Source organism: Alligator mississippiensis, chromosome 15 (genome assembly GCF_030867095.1).
Source record: "Alligator mississippiensis isolate rAllMis1 chromosome 15, rAllMis1, whole genome shotgun sequence".
Classification (NCBI taxonomy): Eukaryota; Metazoa; Chordata; order Crocodylia; family Alligatoridae; genus Alligator; species Alligator mississippiensis.
The window spans coordinates 30787124-30806106 of NC_081838.1; the positions used below are offsets into that span (position 1 = coordinate 30787124).

Genomic DNA, 18983 nt, shown 5'->3' on the forward strand with positions numbered 1-18983 from the left:
AGGGCAGGGGGCGTGGCGAGCGGCTCCAGCGTGTCCCCCCGCTCCCCCCTCCGCTCACCCCGTTCCGGTCCCGCCCTGATTGGCCGGCTGCTCCGGCCAATGGGCGCGCGCAGCGGTGACCTCATCCCTCGGCCGCCCCGGGGTCCCATTGGCCGCAGCGGGCCACGCCCAGGGCCCCCACGTGGGGCACGCGCCCGGGGGGGCGGGGCCGGGTGCTGATTGGCCGCGGCGGCTCCGCTGTTGCTGAGGGGAAGCGCGAGGGGCCGACGCGGGACCGGCCGCGGCTGCCGGGGGGGTGAGCTCATGCATATGCTAATGAGATGCAAATCGCATGCAAATGAGGGCTCCGCGGGGGTGAGCGACTTCTCCGTAGAGTTTCTGCCCCGGCCGTGGGGGGGGACGACTACAAATCCCGTGAGGCTTTGCGCGCGGGGCCTGCCGGGAGCCCCCTTGAGCGGACTTCGCTTCCCAGCAGCCCCCGCGAGGGCCGCGCGCTTCCGCCTCGCGCAGAGCCAGGTAAACAAGGCCGGGCCCCGCCGGGCCCCGCCCCAGCTGCGCCGCCATTCGCTACTGTAAGCTCGGCACCTCCCCGGCACCGCGCTCCCCACGCCCTCATTGGCTACTGTAAGCGTCTATCGGAGCTGGGAGCACCGGCCCCGCGCAGCGCCCGCCCCGTCCCCGGGGCCCATTGGCCTGCGCGGCTGTCTGTTGTGGGAGGCGGGGCTTACACGGGCCAGGCCCGGCTTCTATTGGGCGGCACCGCCGCCCGTCAGGTGGTTGTGGGCTCCCATTGGCCAGTGTGTCCAGCTGGTCCGGATTCATTCACCATTTTGTCTGCTGGAGTAAAAGGGGCTCGGGGCGGCCGAGTGGGGCTGGGCCGCACCATCCCGCGGGCAGGGGGGGCCGGGCCGCACCATCCCCTGTGCCGGGGGGGCAGGTAACGGGGGGGCGGCCCCAGGGCTGGGTTGTGCCACAGCTGGGGGGTCGGCTGTACCATTTCGCTCGGAAAGGTTGGTGGGGGGAAGTCCTTGTCACCCCGCCAAGAGTGGGGAGTGGGAGCTACCATCACCCCCACAATGGGCGTGCCGGGAGGTGCCACTGCTTCCAGGGCGGGGGTGAATAGAGAGGTCTTGTCTCCCAAAGTTGGTGGGTCAGGAGAGTCTACCCTCCCAGATATGGGGTGAGAGCTGGGCCGTACCAACCACCCCAAAGCAGGGGGCGGGGGCACGCTGGTGCCAAGCGAAGTTCTGGGGGTGTAGCAGGCCTTGGGCCCTACCACGATTGTGTGCGGTGGAGGGTGGGTGATGCCTGGAAGTGGGGTGTATTATGGGATGGGGGGCATTGCTGTGTCAGCCCCGGGGTGTTGGGGTAGGGTGGGCTGGGGGCCAGTCCTTGGGGACGTGGCCCCCTTGGCTGTGGGTGGCTTTGGGGCTGGGCTGGAGAACAGGGGCCAGGGCAGTGCAGGGGCTGGGCTGGGCTGGGCTGGGGGTGGGCCTTGAGGGGACAGGGGCTACAGGTTGGGAGTGCGGGGCACTGGCAGGACAGCAGGGGTGCCTGGAAATCTGACCCCTGCTCCCCGCAGGTCCCTGAGTCTCTGCCTGGCCTGGTGAGAGGAAGATGAAACCCGCGGCGAGGAAGGCTGCCAGCTCCTCACCCGCGTCCAGCACAGGCAGTGGCAGCCACTCTCCCCCCTCCACCCGAGCTAAGGCCCAGCGGCGCCGCCCGGCTGAGGGGGGCCCGAGGCTGGAGGAGGAAGAGGAGGGCGGGGGCAGCGAGGACGCTCCTGACCAGCCACCTGTCTTCCCCGGAGCCCGCTGCACCATGGAGCCCACCCTGGGCCCACCTGTAGAGGCCCCCGAGGCAGAGGGGGCGCCAGGGCCCGACGGGGAGCCCTCCCCCAACCGCAAGACAGCTGCCTTCAAGGCCCGCACGCCACGGCGCAAAGCGGTGGGGCCTGGTGAGGACTGGAGTGGCAGTGAGGGCTCAGCTGCCCCCCCGGAGGATGAGCCTGGGGGCCGGTGCCCCTCATCCAGCACGGACACAGCCAGCGAGCACTCGGCTGATGAGGAGGCGAAAGCAGGGCCGGTGGCACAGCCCTGGGGCCCAACGCCTCAACCCGCACCCTATGACCTGCACCAGCTGCGCTCCCAGCGGGTGTTGGCCCGGCGCGATGGGCTCTTCCAGCCCGCCGTGGTCAAGCAGATCCGACGCGGGCAGGACCTGGGTGTACAGTTTGGCGGTGACCGGGCTGTGACCTACTATGAGGGGGCACTGAGTGCCGGGGCCCCAGATGTGGTCCTGGACGCCACGCCCCCACCAGGCGCTGTGGTCGTGGGCACGCCCGTGTGCGCTTGTGTGGACCCAGGTGAGACGGCCTACCGCGAGGGCACTGTGGTGGAGGTGAGCATCAAGCCAGCCTCCTACAAGGTGCGGTTCGGGTTGTCACCTGGCCCCAGCCCCAGCCCGCGCCGCGACTCAGCCTGGGTCCCGCGCTCTGGCCTGCGCCTGCTGCGCCCACCCTGGGCCCGTGCTGAGCCTGAGAAGCCGGCAGGTGAGGTGGAAGATGAGGCACCCGGTCCTGAGGCCAAGCAGCCTGAGGACGCCGAGGTCTCCAAGATCAGCGCGGGTGCAGGCGAGCCGCCGGCCCCCATCCTGCGCCCGCTCTCGCCCCCCAAGTCACCGGGGCTGCCCCGCCTGCCTGAGGCACCGTCGCCACCCAGCGGTGCTGAGGCAGGCGGCAGCCGCAGCAGCAGCGGGCTATCCGGGGAGAAGGGTGCCGCACCAGGGCCACCGGGGCCGGGCCCAGGGCGCCGCACGCCATTGACTGCGGCGCAGCAGAAATACAAGAAGGGTGATGTGGTATGCACACCCAACGGCATCCGTAAGAAGTTCAATGGGAAGCAGTGGCGGCGCCTGTGCTCGCGCGAGGGCTGCATGAAGGAGTCGCAGCGACGTGGATACTGCTCGCGCCACCTCTCCATGCGCACCAAGGAGCTGGAGGGGCTGGAAGGCAGTGGGCGAGGCAGTGGCCTGCGCGAGGGCAGCGCTGAGTTCGACTGGGATGACACGTCGCGGGACAGTGAGGCCAGCAGCGCACGGGGCGACTCACGGCCCCGCCTGGCACCCACTGACCTGTCGCGCTTCGAGCTGGACGAGTGCGAGGCAGCTGTTATGCTGGTGTCGCTGGGCAGTTCACGCTCAGGCACCCCTTCCTTCTCGCCCGGCTCCAACCAGTCGCCCTTCTCGCCCGCGCCCTCACCCTCGCCCTCACCACTCTTTGGCCTGCGCCCTGCCAGCTTCAGCCCTATCACAGCCTCACCTGTCATCCAGCGTGCGGCCGCCCGCAGCCGCCACGTCAGCGCCAGCACGCCCAAGGGCACCGTGCTAAGCCCTGAGCTGCTGCCGCCCGGCGCCCGCGAACGCCACCCCTCAGGCCTACTGCCCTCCTTCCAGACCAGCCTCACCTTCACCGTGCCCGTCAGCCCCGGCAAACGCCGGCCTGAGCCCCCGGCACCCGGGGCTGAGCCTCACAAGCCAGAGGGTGCGGGGGGCCCTGAGGAGTCCAGCACTGGCGGATTCCGTGTTGTGTCGCCAGCTGCGCCAGGCGCCTTTGGGCGCTCCCGCCAGGCCTCACCACTGCTGCTGCAGACGGAGCCACATCCTGCTGTGCGGCGTGTGCCAGCTGTGCAGCGCGACTCGCCCGTCATTGTGCGCAACCCTGATGTGCCACTACCATCCCCCTTTGCCGAGAAGCTGCCTGAGCGCCCCGGCAGCCCCCGCCGTGGCCCACCTGGCCCTCACGATGCGCCCAAGGCCCCACTGCAGGCACCTGTGCCCATCAACGCCGGGCGGGGGCTGCCAGCCTGCCCGCCCAGCGGGGCCCCCCCTGCGCCTGAGCCACCCGTGCCTGTCTTCGGCGTCTCCTCACCCTTCCAGCCCGTTGCCTTCCACCCCTCGCCTGCTGCACTGCTGCCTGTCATCGTGCCAGGCGACTACGTTGGCCCCCCAGCTCCACGCAAGGACATCATCATGGGCCGCCCTGGCACTGGTAAGTACTTGTCGCACGTGAGGGGGGAGGGGCGGTCGGTCAGAATGTAGCTGGGCACCAAAGGGGGACCCTGTGATACTCATCCTGACGCCCACCATACTTGTGGTGCCGTGGTTGCTGCCTGGGTCTGTGGCTGTCCGTGGCCATGGCTCTGAGTGTTGGTGTTTGCGGAGGAGGCCCCAGCCATCTGGGGGTCGAGGGCTTGGGTGGCTGCAGGGCCCAGGCGGGCATTCGCTCAGGTCACATGGCTGTGTGAGATGTGGCGCGTGCTGGGGTGTCACTTCCTGTGCACTCCTGTGTGTGCAGCTGCGCTTGAGACCATGTGCACATATGTGGAGGCAGTGGTACGTGCACTGAGGCATGTGTGTAACACGTGGGCATTTGCATGTTCCCACGCTTCCTGCTGGGTTCCCACCTCTGCGTGCCAACCCCCACCCAACCACCTGCGCGAGCTTGACGCCAGAGTGGCTGTGTAACACGTTTTGCACGCTCACTGCCCCTTGCTCGGCTGCTCTTGCACATGCATAGGTCCTGGTGCTTGCACAGTCTTGCACACTCGCTCTGCATGAGCCAGATGGCTCCAGGGATTGGTTCCCCTCCTCCTTTACACAACCTGTGGGCTTGCACGCTCAGGCTTTGCCTCGCACGCTTGTGCAAGGGGCATCTGGGGGCCTTCTGCCTGTGACCCATGCTGTCTGTACACTGGTGCCCCTCACAGCTCTCGCATGATTGGCGCACAGCTGGGCTGTTGTAGAAGCCAGCCCGGGGTTTGCCAGGCGTGTGTCCCAGGACCCTCCTCTCCCTGCAGCCTAGGGGATGCTGCCTGCTGTCGCTCGGCAACCCGTTGCCACGACGACCGTCTCCCTGACTCCCCGCACTCCTGGCCCCTACGCTATTTATACTGCCGCGCGTGCAAGCCCACGTGCATACCCAGCTCCTCACACACATGTGGGGGCACCCTCTCCCACACTTGCATAAATGGCAGTGTGCTTGCCCGCAGCTCCCCCTTTTTGCACTTGCATGTGGCTGTATGTGACTTGCCAGTGGGGGGAAGGCTGTGTGTGGGCACTTGTGCACAGGTGCTATAGTGTGTTGGCCATATTGCACACCTCCAGGCATGTCCTGGCATGCCTCCGACCCCTCACAATGCATGTGCAGGGGGCAGCGTGCCTCCTGGAAGCCCTGGAGGGCTGGGCTGTGCTTGCACTTTTGCGCTGCAGGAATGTGCATGCTGTGTTTGGGAGGGGGCTGCACCCCCCCAGGCCACGGGGGGGAGGTGAGTCAGGCTGCAGGCCTGGTGTGTGCAGGGGTGGGGATGAGTCACGGAGCCACACGAAGGCAGTCCCTCCCCTCCCCCGCGTGGGATTATCTCTGGAATGCGTCTGCGCCGCAAGCTCGTAATCCCCAGCCGGGCCGGGCTGAGCTGGCGTGGGGTGGGGCACACATGCGTGTGAGGGAGTATGGGTGTGCACAGGGGCCAGCCCGACACGCACCTGCACAGCACAGTGCTGCCATGTCCATGTGATGCTGTGTGTGAACGCACACATGCGCATAAGCACCCCAATGCCCGCCTGTGCACCTCAGCACCTGCCCTTGTGGTGTGTTGCATGCGCGTGAGTGTAAGAACACACATGTGTGGATGCTCCTGTACATGCCTCATGCAAATGTACATGGTAGGGTATGAGTGTGCTGCAGTGTGCCCGTGCGACACTTGTTGGTGTGGTCACGGTGTGTGTGTATTGCCCAGTGCTGGGGTCACATGCGGGTACGCTGTGGCATATTGGTGCCATCACACGTTTATGGAACGTGTCTGTGTTGGCACATGCCAGGTGCGACATGCGTTTAGGTGCAGAAACTGGACAGGCACGGCCTGAGCGTGTCAGCCAAGGTGGGGACTGGGCTTGAGACCAGGTCTACATGTCAGAAGCGTGTTAGGTTGTTAGTTACAGATGTTGGCTGAGCACATTTGCACATGTGTAAGCGTGTCAGCCATGCAGGAAGCATGTCGGCTGAGCATGATGCAGGTACCGTGGTGGTAATTGAGTATGTGAGGGTTAGCATGTTGACCAAGTGTGACGGTGAGCATGTCGGTGGCGCATTGGCCATGCACGTGCAGTCTGGTGACCTTCTTGGCGTGTTGGCTCTGCATGGCAGTGGCGTTGGCTGAGCGTGTTGGTAGTGTGTCAGCCAAGTGCTGCGGTGGTGTAGCAGTGAATGTGTGTGACCCCAAGCTGACCCTGGTGGTGTGTCGGTGCGTGGGCCCCGTTAGCGTGCAGCGGGTGTGTCTGTGGGCCCAGCATGCCCCTCTCTGCAAGCTGAGCCCCCTCACCCCGGGCGTGGCCCTGCGCCCCCCCCACCCAGTGACGAGGAACCAGGGGAGGGGGGAATCCAGCCTAGCCAATCAGCTGTCTGCATCCCCCCCCCACTCTGCTTCCCCCTCTCTGCTCCCCACCACCAGCCAATCAGGGCCCTCCCCTCCCCTCCCCTCTGCCCTGGCAGCCAATGGGCAGGCAGTGTGTGTGACCGGGCTTCATTTGCATGTGAATGACCCGGCGGCGGTGGCAGCCAATGGGGCGGCAGGGCCTAATTGGGCATGCGTGAGGCGGGGCGGGTGTGGGGGGGTGGGGGGCTGCCCTTGTTCGGGAGGAGGCAGCGGCCCCGGATGGTGCGGGGTTACCCCGGCGACGACGCCCCCGGGGCCCCCCGGCAAGCCCCCGGCCCCTGGGCCCCTCTACGCACGCGCGCTTGCACACACCCTCGCCCGCCCCGCCGCATGGGGGCGCCCCCTCCCGGGGCAGGGCCCCACTGACAGGCGGGGGGGGGAGGGGGCAGCACCATCGCCGTGACGACCAGCCCCCGCCATGTTCTCAGCGGAGCGGGGGCCCCCAGCCTCCCTGCCCCCCCTGGCGTCCCGCCGCGGTCTCGGCATGTTCGGTCAGTGCAGGGCGTGTGGGGGGGCCAGGGCCCAGACGCCTGGGTCCTCTGGGAGGGGAGGGGAGGGGGTGAGGGGTGATAGAGGGGGGTCTGGGTTCTTTGGGAGGGACTGGGGTCTGGGAGGTGAGAGCTGGGGGCCCAGATGCCTGGGATCTCTGCAGCTTGGGGAGTGGGGTGGGGGCTGGGGGGTGAAAACGAAGTCTGCCCATCTGCAGGACGCCTGGGGTTCCCTTCCTGCTTGGGGAGGGCAGTGGGATCTGGGGGGTGACTGGGGGGCCGAGATGCCTGGGTTCTCTGGGAGGATGTGGGGGGTGAGAGCAGCGGGGCCGGGAGCCCGGACACGTGGGTTCTTTGCAGCTCGTGTAGGGCAGTGAGGCCTGGTGGGAGGGGGCTGGGCGAGTACTCCTGTGCCCTGGCTGCCTCAGTTTCCCCCGTGGATCCCAGATGGCTGGGGTGAGCAGAGCTACCCCCCAAATCCCAGCCAGTGGCAGGGGCGTGGCAGTTCCCCCCCCCCCCCAGCAGAGAGGGGTCCTGCTGCAGTGCTCCCCCCTGTGGTCTCGGCCGGAGGAGAGGAAGCTGTGGAGCCGGCGCTTCCCGGCAGCGACCGCGACCGCCAGGCACTTAGAGCCAGAGGAGTCGCAGCGGCTGCCTCCTCTCCCACCCCTTCCGGAGTAGGGAGGGAGCCCAGGCATCCGGGCCCCAGAGCTCCCCCCAGCAAGGGCAGAACCCAGGCGTCTCGGCTCCAGAGCCCCCCTGCTCCAGCCCACCCCCCTGCAGTGGGGAGAGGCCTGTGGTGGTGGTGTCAGTGGCATGCAACAGGCGTGTTTTCCCTGGGGCAGGGCTTGTGCACGGGGCTGTAATGGTGCATCGCACCATGGTATGTGCACATGTGCGGGCAAAGCAGGCACTGGGTCGTGGTCCGTTGCTGCTGTGTGTGTGCAGACACGTGTGCAGCATGGACTGTGCCTGGCATCGTGCCTCTGTGTGCCCTGCGCGTGCGTGTGGCGGGTCACTACTTCGCATGTGCGCACGTGAGCGTGAGGGTTGGGTTGCGAGTTGCCTTGGCGTGGCTGTACATGTCCTTGGTGTGCATGCGCTTTGCACAAGTGTGTGCATTGTCATCTTGCGCACGGGCGGGGGCACAGACTGTGTGTGCTGCCTGGCACGAGCAGGTGTATTCTGCTCGGTGTGCACAGAGTGATGCTGGCCAAAATCCAGGCCATTGTCACTCTGTGTGTGTGTGTGTGTGTGTGTGTGTGTGTGTGTGTGCGCACGCACGCACCATTGTCTCTGCCTCCCCCCCCAGAAGTGCTCCTTGCTCTGATAGGGGCAGGCAGGAAGAGGGTGGGGCCTGTGGCAGGCGGGTCCCATGCGGGGGTGGTACTCTGACCCCCCGCCAACCTGCATCCACGGGCTTCACATGCCCTTCCCACGAAAGCCAGGCATCCAGGCTCCCCCTGCCAGAGAACCCCGGTGTCTGGGCGCTGCGCGTCCTCACCCGACGCCTGCCCTTGGCTCCGCAGTGTGGACCAACGTGGAGCCGCGCTCTGTGGCTGTGTTCCCGTGGCACTCACTTGTGCCCTTCCTGGCGCCGAGCCAGCCTGACTGCTCTGTGCAGCCCACCGAGGGACAGCAGCCTGTTGGCCACCCTGCCACCACTGCCCACAACAAAGGTGAGAGGCCCCAGGGCCTGCAAAAATAGCAGCCACGTACCCGTGGTGTTGGGGGAGGAGCCAGGGGCAGGGAGTGGCCCTTTTGGGTTTGGTGGGATGCACAAAAATGGCTTCCCTGGGTTTTGGTGGGACCCACAAAAATGGGGGAGGGAAGCGGGGCTGGCACTTTCCGCCATCCACCGGTGTGGCATATCCCCACCCAGAACCCCCGGAGTCGGCGGCCGTGGCCCCTGACCTCTCGGGGGCGCTGGGGGCGGAGCCAGGGCGGCTTGGGGCATCGTGCTCGGACGGCCCTGCCCCCGCTGCCCCCCAGGCCCATGCGGGTGCTGCCCCCACACACGAGGATGAGGCCCCGGGGCCCCTGCGCCTGGACAGCGAGACAGAGAGCGACCATGACGACGCGTGAGTGCAGGGCCAGGGTCTCAGGGAGGAGGGGGGGTGTATTTGGGACACGCTCACACTCTGCCCCCCCCCAGGTTCCTGTCTACTGTGTCCCCTGAGATGCAGCTGCCACTGGCGCCGGGGAAGCGTCGGACGCAGTCACTGAGTGCCCTGCCCAAGGACCGTGACTCGGACAAGGATGGGCGCAGCCCCAACAAGGTGAGGAACTCCCCTGCCCCCCCCCGCCCCCCCCCCCCCCCCGGGGCCCCTGCAATGGACCACCCTGGAGCAATGCCCCCATGTGCAAGTACTGACCTGCTCTGGAATGGAATGGTCCAGAGACACAAGCTACCCTGCTTTCCTTTGGAATGGGACAGTCTAGTAGAGCCAGCACCCTGCCCCCCCTCCGGAATGGAGCACACTGGAGGCTCCCCCTACACTGCCCCCCTGCAATGGACTGCTCCAGAGAAACAAGCCTCCCCCCTCTCCAATGGGCCGCTCCTAGGGAAACCCCTGCCCCCCCCCATGGAACACTCCAAGACCTCATGTCACCACCCCCCCCCCCAGTTTCCCCCAGTGGAAGTCCTTGAGAAAGTTTGAGGGCATGCTGTACTCCCCTGCCCCCCCCCCAGTCCCACATGGCATGTTCCATGTTCCCCTCTAGAACTAGGAGATTCCATGGCAGGGGAGGGCAGTTATTTTGGGCGGAGGGCCACTTACTGAGTTTTGGCAAGCCATCAAGGGCCACGTGACAGGCAGCCAGGGGCAGATAAATATTAATTTTCTAAATTTTTTAGGGGCCCTAAGGGCCGGATAGAATGGCCTGACGGGCCAGATTCAGCCCGCGGGCCGCATTTTGCCCACCCCTATTCCATGGGCTATTCCCCTTTCTCCCCTACGTGGTATAGTCCATAGGAATTGGCGCTCCCCTCCCTTTCACCCCAACCTGGTATGTTCCAAGGGGGTCTGTGCACCCCCCCACTTTGCTCACAAGTGGTACACCCCATGCAGGTGCATCCACCCACCACAAGGACCCCCATCCTCTGCACAGCATGAGGGGTCCCCATCATCTCTGCATGGCATGTACCAGGAGTTCCCCGGGATCCCCGTGCCCTCCTCACAGCCCGTTCCATGAGGCCCCCAAGGGTCCCCAGCCACAGGGGAAGGAGTGGGGCACAGCTCATTTGCATACTGATGTTGCCCCTCTGCGCGGCAGCGGGAGAAAGACCACATCCGGCGGCCCATGAATGCCTTCATGATCTTCAGCAAGCGGCACCGGGCGCTGGTGCACCAACGGCACCCCAACCAGGACAACCGCACTGTCAGCAAGATCCTGGGCGAGTGGTGGTACGCGCTGGGCCCCAAGGAGAAGCAGAAATACCATGACCTCGCCTTCCAGGTGCCGCAGGGCAGGGGGTGGCACGGCGTGGTGCGGGGGCAGGGCTGGGGGGCACCCTGGCCTGACCCTACCCCCCGGTGCCATGCGACCATGCAGGTCAAAGAGGCACACTTCAAGGCACACCCCGACTGGAAGTGGTGCAACAAGGATCGCAAGAAGTCGAGCTCGGAGGCCAAGGCGCCGGGGCCAGGGCCAGGGCCTGGGGGGGGGCCCAAGGAGCCGCGGGAGCGCAGCATGTCGGAGACGGCAGCTGCTGCAGGTGAGCCCTCCCCACCCCGGGGTGCCCCCTACCCGCCCATGCCCGCTCATTCTCTGCTCTGCTCTCCACAGCCTCGGCAGAGCTGCCGGATACCAAAACGGGGGCAGGAGTTGGGGCTGCGCTGCCCCTGGCGCCGGCAGGGGGTGCCAGCGCGCAGCACCCACGACCCCGTGCCTTCTCACACAGTGGGGTGCACGGCCTAGACACGGGGCCCCGTGATGCCCAGGCGCTGCAGGACCTCACCCAGGTACCAGGGCGGGCCCCAGGGGCGGGTCATGGCGTGGCCACCCCTGCTCATGCTGCCCCATCCCCGCTGCAGATGTGCACGGGGCAGGCACCCTATGGCACAGCGGCCAGCAAGGGACCCTTCGGGGGGTTTGCAGCACCCCCGGGTGAGGCGGCGCGGCCCCCGCTGCTGCCCCCGCCAGCCCGTGGCCCCCGAGCCCCCCGCCCAGCCAGCGAAGAGATGACCAGCGATGAGGAGCGCATGGTGATCTGCGAAGAGGAGGGTGATGATGATGTCATCGGTGAGGCCCCCCCCCTTCCCCCCCCCAACCTCTGCACCCCCCGAGCTGCCCGCTCAGGGACGTCACCACCCCCCTTGTCCCCCGCAGCAGATGACGGGTTCAGCCTGGCCGACATCGACCTCAAATGCAAGGAGCGGGTGACGGACAGTGAGAGTGATGCATCCTCGGGCGATGAGCCTGACACCAAGGTGGGGCCACGCCACGCTGGGTCGGGGGTGGGGGGCATGCCGGCGGGGTGGTGCCCTGCACGGCACTGACCCCCATCTCCCCCGCAGGGCTTCGCCCGGAAGCTCTTCTCGCCTGTCATCCGGTCGCCGTCGCTGCCGGGCGCCTTCGCCCCCTGCCGGCCCCCTCCCTCCCTGGAGCCTGAGACCCCCGACCCCCAGACTCCCGCCAAAGCCTTTGGTGCCCCCCCTGCCACTGCCCTGCCACCCACTTCCTCACCTGCCACAGCACCCTTTCCTAGCCCGTTCAAGGCGCAGGAGGGGCGGGCAGGTGCCCGGCCCCTCGCACTGCCCCCAGCCAAGCGTCCTGAGGCCCGCTTTGAGCCAGCACCTGCCCCCCCGTACCGTCGACGCAGCGCAGGGGGCCCTGAGGCGGCCCCCCCCTCGGTGCTGGCGCCGGGCGCCGGGGGGGTGCTGCAGGCGCTGGTGCTGCCCGAGGGGGGGGCACGCTATGGGGGGAGTGCCCGGGCAGCCTCCACTGTGGTGACCAATGTTGTGCGGCCCGTGAGCAGCACCCCAGTGCCCATCGCCAGCAAGCCGCCCTGCAGCCCTGAGCCCCCCAATCCCCCGCTGGCCCTGCTGGGCCCGGGACCCCCCAAAGCGGAGGCGGCGGTGCTGGGCCGTGCTGGGCTGCTCGGCACTGACAAGAAGCCCCAAGGGTCCATGGGCAAGGCCTCTCCAGCTGCTGGCACTGTGGTCACCAGCCTGCTGGTGGGTGCAACCGGCTACGGGCAGCCTGGGGGGGCAGCGGCAGGCCCAGCTGGGGGGGCCTCAGTGGCCGTGCTGCCCAGCGCGGCCCTGGCACAGCCACCTGCTGTGCAGTTCATCACACAGGGCCCAGCAGGCACGGCAGGGCCCAATGGGGCTGTGCCGCTGGGCATCCTGCAGCCACCGAGCAAGGCGGGCAGCATCACTCAAGTACAGTACATCCTGCCCACACTGCCACAGCCCCTGCAGGTGGCTGGGCCAGGCAAGGGGCCGGGGGCCGGGCCAGGCGCCCCCAGCATCCACTTCGCCCTGCCGCCTGCCAACGGCAAGGTCCTGGCCGCACCTGCTGGTGCCCCCCCAGGGCTGCCCCTGCTGCAGCCCGCGCCTGGTGTGCCCAGCAGCACCGTTACTGTTGTCTCCACTGCCCCCAAAGGTAAGGGGCCCCAATCCAGGGGTGGGGATTCGGTGGTGGGGGGTGTGCTGCTCACCCCCACCCGCTGTCACTGTCTCCACAGCCCAGGCGGCGTCGCCAGTGCAAGCACCGGGCACAGGTGCCGCAGCCCACCTGGTGCAGGGCAAGGTGCTGGTGCCCATGGCGGCCCCCCAGGTGACAGTGCGGCCCAGCAGCACTGCCGGCCCCCTGCCCCAGGTGGCCCCACCCTTCCCCGTTCCTGTGCAGAACGGTGCCCAGACCACCAGCAAGGTCAGTGCGCCAGCCCTGGGCACCTGCATCCTGCGCATGTGTGGGGTGCGCATGTGTTGCATCCTTCGTGTGTGTGTGGTGCATGTGTGCACGTGTACCCCGGGCACCTGGGTACTGTGTGTATACGTGAATGTGTGTGTACATGTGTGCATGTGTTCCAGATGCCTTGGTGCTACCCATGCACGTGTGCCATGGATGCCTGGGTTCTGGGTGCGTGTGTGTGCAGGTTCTGGATGTCTCCATTCCATGTGTGTGCAAGATACCAGTCATATGTGTGTATGTCCTGGATGCCTGGGTCTTGTGTGTATGCATGCATATATGTGGGTGTGTGTTTGCGTGCATGTATGTACCATACACATTTGTGTGTGTCAGACTCCAGATTGTGTGTGCACGTTCCTGGTGCCTGGGTTCTGTATGTGTGCAAGATGTCTTGGTCTTGTGTGTGCGCATGGGATATTTGTGTCCTGCATGTGTATGCCTGGGGCTGTATCCCAGATGCTTGTGTTCCCCATGTGTCACGTCTGCCTGTCCTGGACAGCTGGGTCCCGCATGCCTGCGCCTCACACCCTCTTCTCACCCCTGCAGATCATCCAGCTGACGCCGGTGCCTGTGGTGCAGCCCCCGGCTGCAGTGCCCAGCAGTGCCACACTGGTGCCCCCGCTCAGCCCTGCGGCAGTGGTGGGGGCGCCCAGCCAGCCTCAGAAGGTCTTGCTGCCCTCCTCTACCAGGTAGGACTGCCGGGCCTGGGAGGGCAGTCGGGCTGGGGATGCTGGGCTCAACCTCTGACCGCCCTGTCTTCCCCACCTCCCCCCCCACAGGATCACCTACGTGCAGTCAGCACCCACACACCCCCTGCCCCTGGCTAGCTCGGCCTCACCAGCCCAGCCTAGCCCTGTGCCTGCCCCCGCCTACGTGCAGGCACCTGTGGGGGCCACCCCCATGGCGCTGGGCTTTACCGCCATCGGGCCTAACGGCCAGGCCATCGTCCAGCCCCTATTGTCCGGTAAGGCCTGGGCAGGGGGTGGGGGGGATGGTGCGGGGCAGGCAGCAGCATCTAACTGCGCGTCTCCTCTGCAGGCCAGAGCTCCCTGCTGGCACCGGGGCAGGTGGGGACACCGGCACTGCCCGGCCCGGCACTGTCCCCAGCCTCCAGTGGGCAGGTGATCACGGCCATCTACCCTGGCCCCGCACCACCGCCTGCACCTGGGCTGGTCTACAGTGTGGCCAGCTCCACGCCTGCTGCCCCCACCGCCATCCTGCCCAAGGGGGTGGGCAGCATGGCCGCTGGGCAGGGCCCCATCGCCCCCGGGCACACTGGTATGTGGAGGAGAGGTGGGGCAATGCAAAGGAGGGATGTAGAATGGGGTGGGGCATGCAAGTGATAGTGGGGCTTTAAGGGGCAGGGCTAGGCAAATGTAAGGCACTACAGTGCTTTTGGCAGCCCCACCCACCTCATTTGCATAGTGCTGTAGTTAGACAGAGCCAAAAGCCTGGGACAGGAGTTCAGACTAGTAGGTCCAGAGTGGGCAGAGCCAGGGACTGTGGATGGGGCTGACTGCGCCTCCCCCTGCAGGGCCCCTGGGCTTCCCACCTGCACCGGCCCGGCCCCCGCGGCCCCTGTCGAAGCCCCCCCAGAAGGTGAAGGCCGCCATCGCCAGCATCCCTGTGGGCTCCTACGAGTCGGCCCCCTCGCCTGGCACCGCCCGCACCCACCCAGGGACGCCGCAGCCGCCCGAGCCTGGGGGCGCACCCCGACACCACCATGACCCCTCACCGCCCACTCCCTCACCGCCCCCCCGGGGCACTGAGGCCGGCCCCGGCCCTGAGCCAGAGCGTGAGGCCTGGGATGGGGGTGCCCCCCCTCCCTCCTCCTCACCCATGCCCCCCCAGCACCCATCGCCCGAGACGCTGGACGCCGAGGGCTGGAGCCAGCGGGACCCTGCACCAGGGCCCTGCGAGGACAGGCTGGCGCCGGCAGCCCCCTCACCTGCCAAAGGCCCTGAGACGGTGAGTGCTCCCCCACCCCACCCCAATTTCCCTCCTTCTGACCCCTGTCAGCTGAGCTCTGCCCCCCACTCTCCCGCAGGCTGCCAAGTTCCCTGCATCCCCCGACTGGCGCATCCCAGCGCCCGAGAGCCGCCCCGATGCCCCGGCTCCCCCTGCCGGCCCCTCGGCTTCAGCCTCCTCGGCCACCGCCAGCCCTGGGTCTGGCGAGGGGCCCCGGGGAACTGCACCGGCCCCCACGCCACCCACTGCCGAGGGCCTGGAGCGCAAGGAGGGCAGCGCCAAGAAGGCCAAGGTGCGACCGCCCCCCCTGAAGAAAACCTTTGACTCTGTGGACAAGTGAGTGATCTCGGGGTGGGGGGGGGTCTTGTCATGGGACCCAGGTGTCTGGGAGGGCCTCCCTGTGACCCCTCCCTCCCCCGCACTGCCGCCCCCCAGCAGGGTCCTGTCGGAGGTGGACTTTGAGGAGCGGTTCGCAGAGCTGCCCGAGTTCAAGCCTGAGGAGGTGCTGCCCTCGCCCACGTTGCAGTCGCTCGCCACCTCACCCCGTGCCATCCTGGGGAGCTACCGCAAGAAACGCAAGAACTCCACCGGTCAGTGGGGGCACGGCCGGTGGAGTGGGGGCACCCTGGGGGGGGCCAGCGGGCACCTCTGACCCCCCTCACTGCTGCCCCCCAGACCTAGACTCATCCACCGAGGACCCCATCTCGCCCAAGCGGAAGATGCGGCGCCGCTCAAGCTGCAGTTCGGAGCCCAACACGCCCAAGAGCGCCAAGTGCGAGGGGGACATCTTCACTTTCGAGAAGACAGGTGAGGTGGGGCTGGGCTGGGTGTGGGTGGAGCAGGGGCGCAGGGTGGGGCTGACACGTGCCGGTGCTGCGCAGGCTCGGAGGCGGACGATGTGCTGGGTGAGCTGGAGTATGAGAAGGTGCCGTACTCGTCGCTGCGCCGCACCCTGGACCAGCGCCGCGCACTCGTCATGCAGCTCTTCCAGGACCACGGCTTCTTCCCCTCAGGTCTGTGCCTGGGGTGGTCGGGGTGGGGAGGCTTTCCACAGGGTGCAGCGCAGGGACTCCTCGCGCCCTGCCGGCCCAGCTTCCTCTTTCCCACTTCCTGTCCCAAATGGCTGGGCGGCACGGCGGGAACTTCCTGGCTCACCTACCCCAGAGCCAGCTGCCCCCTGGGGTGTGATACCTGCACCAATGCTCACCCCAGAGCCTGCTGCACCCCAGGCCTGTGACACCCAGTTAATGTGTTGGCACCCGCCAGGGTGATCCTTAGGGGCCGAGCCCCAACATGCCGGCCCTCCCTGCAGCCGTGCTGACACCCATCTCATCCTTCCACAGCCCAGGCCACAGCCGCCTTCCAAGCCCGCTATGCTGACATCTTCCCCACCAAGGTGTGCCTGCAGCTGAAGATCCGTGAGGTGCGCCAGAAGATCATGCAGGCGGCCACGCCGGCTGAGCAGGCCCCCTCCACGCTCGAGCCAGGTGGCCCTGTGGCCCCAGCAGGCAGCAGCACTGGTGGCCCCGAGGGGCAGCCCCCAGAGCCAGCCGCGGGCCAGGACTCGGGCCCTGGGGCGGATGGGCCGAGCGGGGCTGCCTGGGACAGCACGCAGCCCTCACCACCAGGAGGTGCCAGCAGCAGCAGCAGCAGATGAAGAACCCCATGTGGGCCGGCTGGTCATAAACCACTGTGGGAGCTTCGCCCCTACGCCACCCCCCCCGCCCTGCCACTGGGGGCCAAGACTTGCCCCTGCACCTGCCCTCCACGGACGCAGGTGGCACTGCTGCACCCACCATTCCAGGATGCAGGCCCCGCCCCTGCTGCCATGGAGACCGTGGGGAGGGCGGGGCCAGGCATGGGGGCCACGGACACCTGTAAAGTGACCGACTCTTTTCATAACGTTAAATATTTTGAGACCTGACGTACTCGTTGCCTCTGTGTCGCCCATCCCTGCCACGGGAGGAGGCAGGGCTCGGCTGCCTTGGCCAGTCGGCACCCGTGCTCCAGCTACAGGATGGGCTCGGCTTTCGTGGCCACTCTGACTGCCGTGGCTGCACCCCGTGGGTGGAGGGCTCCAGCGTGGCCCCCCATGGGGTGCTGCAGGCAGCCCCTTTTGGGGGGTGCCCCCTCCCCGCCGCCGGCACATGTGGATCATGGGGGTCTCCACCCCTGCCTCGCTATTAAAGCTCTTGAACAAGCCGCCGGCCACTGCGTGTGTGTCTGCTCCCGCCATGGCCCCTGCCTGTGGGGACTCCACCTCGCAGTTGCTGCATGGGTCCTGCAGCTGCCTAGCTGGGGGCAGGAGCTGCCCGGCAATGGCCCTCGGGGCACTGGCCTGGGGGTCCCTGTATAGAGAAACAGTTCAGCTCCCCCGCCTTGCAATGGTTGGACCCGTCCCCTCCACTCCCTCTGGAGGGCTGGGGGATACCATTCCCGCGGGAGGAGGGGGCCTACTGCAGAGGTGGAGAAAGGAGGTAGTGGTCAGTTTCCCAACCACCCGCCCCCCCACGGGGGCTACCAAGCAGTTTCTTGTAGCTGCCCGCCCCTGTGTCCTGGCTGGGGTCGTGCCCAGGAGCAACGCGAGAGAGAAATTCTGCTCCTACCCAGCAGGGACAGTGGTTTGGTCCACCGGGTAAGAACAGAGTTAAGTTGCCCCCCCCTCCCGGGGCAGAATGGTCGCGTCCACAGTGCGCGCGGGCGGTTCCACTGCCCCGAGAGGGGGAGGGGGGGCGCTGTAGCTAGACCGCGACGCGTGGAGATGATGCGAGCCGCAGCACCCTGTCGTGCTGTTCTGTGCCCCTCCCGCTGCTGTGCTGGGGCTGTTCCGGGCATTGCTCCCCCACCCCCAGTTCAGCGGGGCTCTTCCCTCCACCCTGCCTCCAGCTGCTGCTGGCTCTTCCCTCCACCTCGCTCCGCCCCTCCTCCCGCTCCAGCTGCTACTGGCTGTTCTCTTTACCCGCCGCCCCCGTGCTGGCGCTGGCTGGTCCCTTCATACCCCCCCATCCCTGTTCTGGCTGTTCCCTTCACCGCCCCCCCCCCCACCGTTGGTGCTGGCTGGTCCCTTTATCCTGCCCCCCCTCCGCTAGTGCTGCCTGTTCCTTTCACCCCCCCCCCCCCAGCAGCTGCTTTAGCAAGGGGCCTGGTCCCAGGACCCTCTGAGAGGGTGGACGACTGCCCCAGAGGGCAGGCCTGTCCCGTTTCCTGTGCACTTCCTGTCCCCCCCCCTTGTTCCCCTTAACCAGCTCAGTCCTGCCCCCCAGAGCAGCTGCGTCTTGGGTGTCTTTGGCAAGCCGGCCCCACAGCTCCTGGGTTCCCAGTGCCCAGTGTCCCCGTGGGATCGGCCTGACCGGGACACCCCGAAACCCAGGAACAGCTGGAATAATGAGGCACAGGCCGGCCCCGCCTGCCCCTCAGCGCCGTCCTCGGGCTCAGCCTGTCCAGCGGAAAGCGCACGAGGTCCGGGGACACGGGGGACGCTTTATCCGCAGAGGCTGGGTTATGAGTACCTGGTGCAGTGCAGCCATCGTGCTCCTCGCGGCCGTTGCCTCTGCCGTGGCGCTGGGCTCTCCTGGGAGGTCGTTCAGGGCGAGGTGGAAGGGCTAATCGAGTCCCACAGCTGGGGCCACCTTGCCCCCCTGCAGTACCGGCCAGGCCAGGCTGCGTGGGAAGCGCATGACCCTCCCAGGGCTCCGCCGCACAGCTCGGTCCTCATGTTGGGGGGCTTCCCCTCATGGGCCTGGGCCCCTCTTTGGGGGTCACTCTGTCCTGAGCCGACTGTGGCCCTGGTGCTCTGCACATAGCCCGCAAGGTGGTGGGGAGGGGCCGAATGCTTCTAGACCCTTCCCTTGGCCCTCTTGTCCCTTTGGGGATTACGGGCCTGCTCTTGCCCCCTCATTTCCTCCCCAGGGGTGTGTCTGCACCAAAATGCCCCCCTCACTCTTTGCACCCCATCTCCCACAGGTTGCAGCCACTGCAGGGAGCTATCTCCCCCCTCGGGCTCCTTCCTGCCCCCGCAGCTCAGAGGCACTCAGTTGCCACCCCTCTAGGGTATGGGGTTGCCCCACAGGCAGAAGCCATGCTGGACGCAGGCGGTGGCATCAGCCATACTTTCCTTCCT

The 18983-nt window shown here is 67.3% G+C and overlaps 1 protein-coding gene across 8 annotated transcripts; it reads left to right on the top strand.

Annotated features, from left to right (window-relative positions):
* The first annotated feature begins 213 nt into the window (after window positions 1-213).
* On the top strand, window positions 214-17065 carry CIC (capicua transcriptional repressor). 8 transcript variants are annotated; one of them, XM_059719193.1, is made up of 21 exons: window positions 214-295; window positions 1583-4048; window positions 8506-8655; window positions 8859-9057; window positions 9132-9255; window positions 10253-10435; window positions 10532-10694; window positions 10766-10941; window positions 11014-11221; window positions 11309-11409; window positions 11497-12586; window positions 12669-12856; window positions 13442-13584; window positions 13675-13859; window positions 13934-14173; window positions 14430-14863; window positions 14943-15199; window positions 15299-15453; window positions 15539-15670; window positions 15745-15876; window positions 16207-17065. In XM_059719193.1, exons 2-21 carry the CDS (start codon window positions 1618-1620, stop codon window positions 16518-16520), a joined length of 7005 nt encoding a protein of 2334 aa, XP_059575176.1. In that variant the 5' UTR covers window positions 214-295; window positions 1583-1617; the 3' UTR covers window positions 16521-17065. The 8 variants fall into 8 exon arrangements, with proteins under 8 accessions (XP_059575176.1, XP_059575178.1, XP_059575171.1 ...); XM_059719195.1 differs by having other exon boundaries at window positions 15302-15453; XM_059719188.1 differs by having other exon boundaries at window positions 10766-11221.
* Window positions 17066-18983: the final 1918 nt, after the last annotated feature.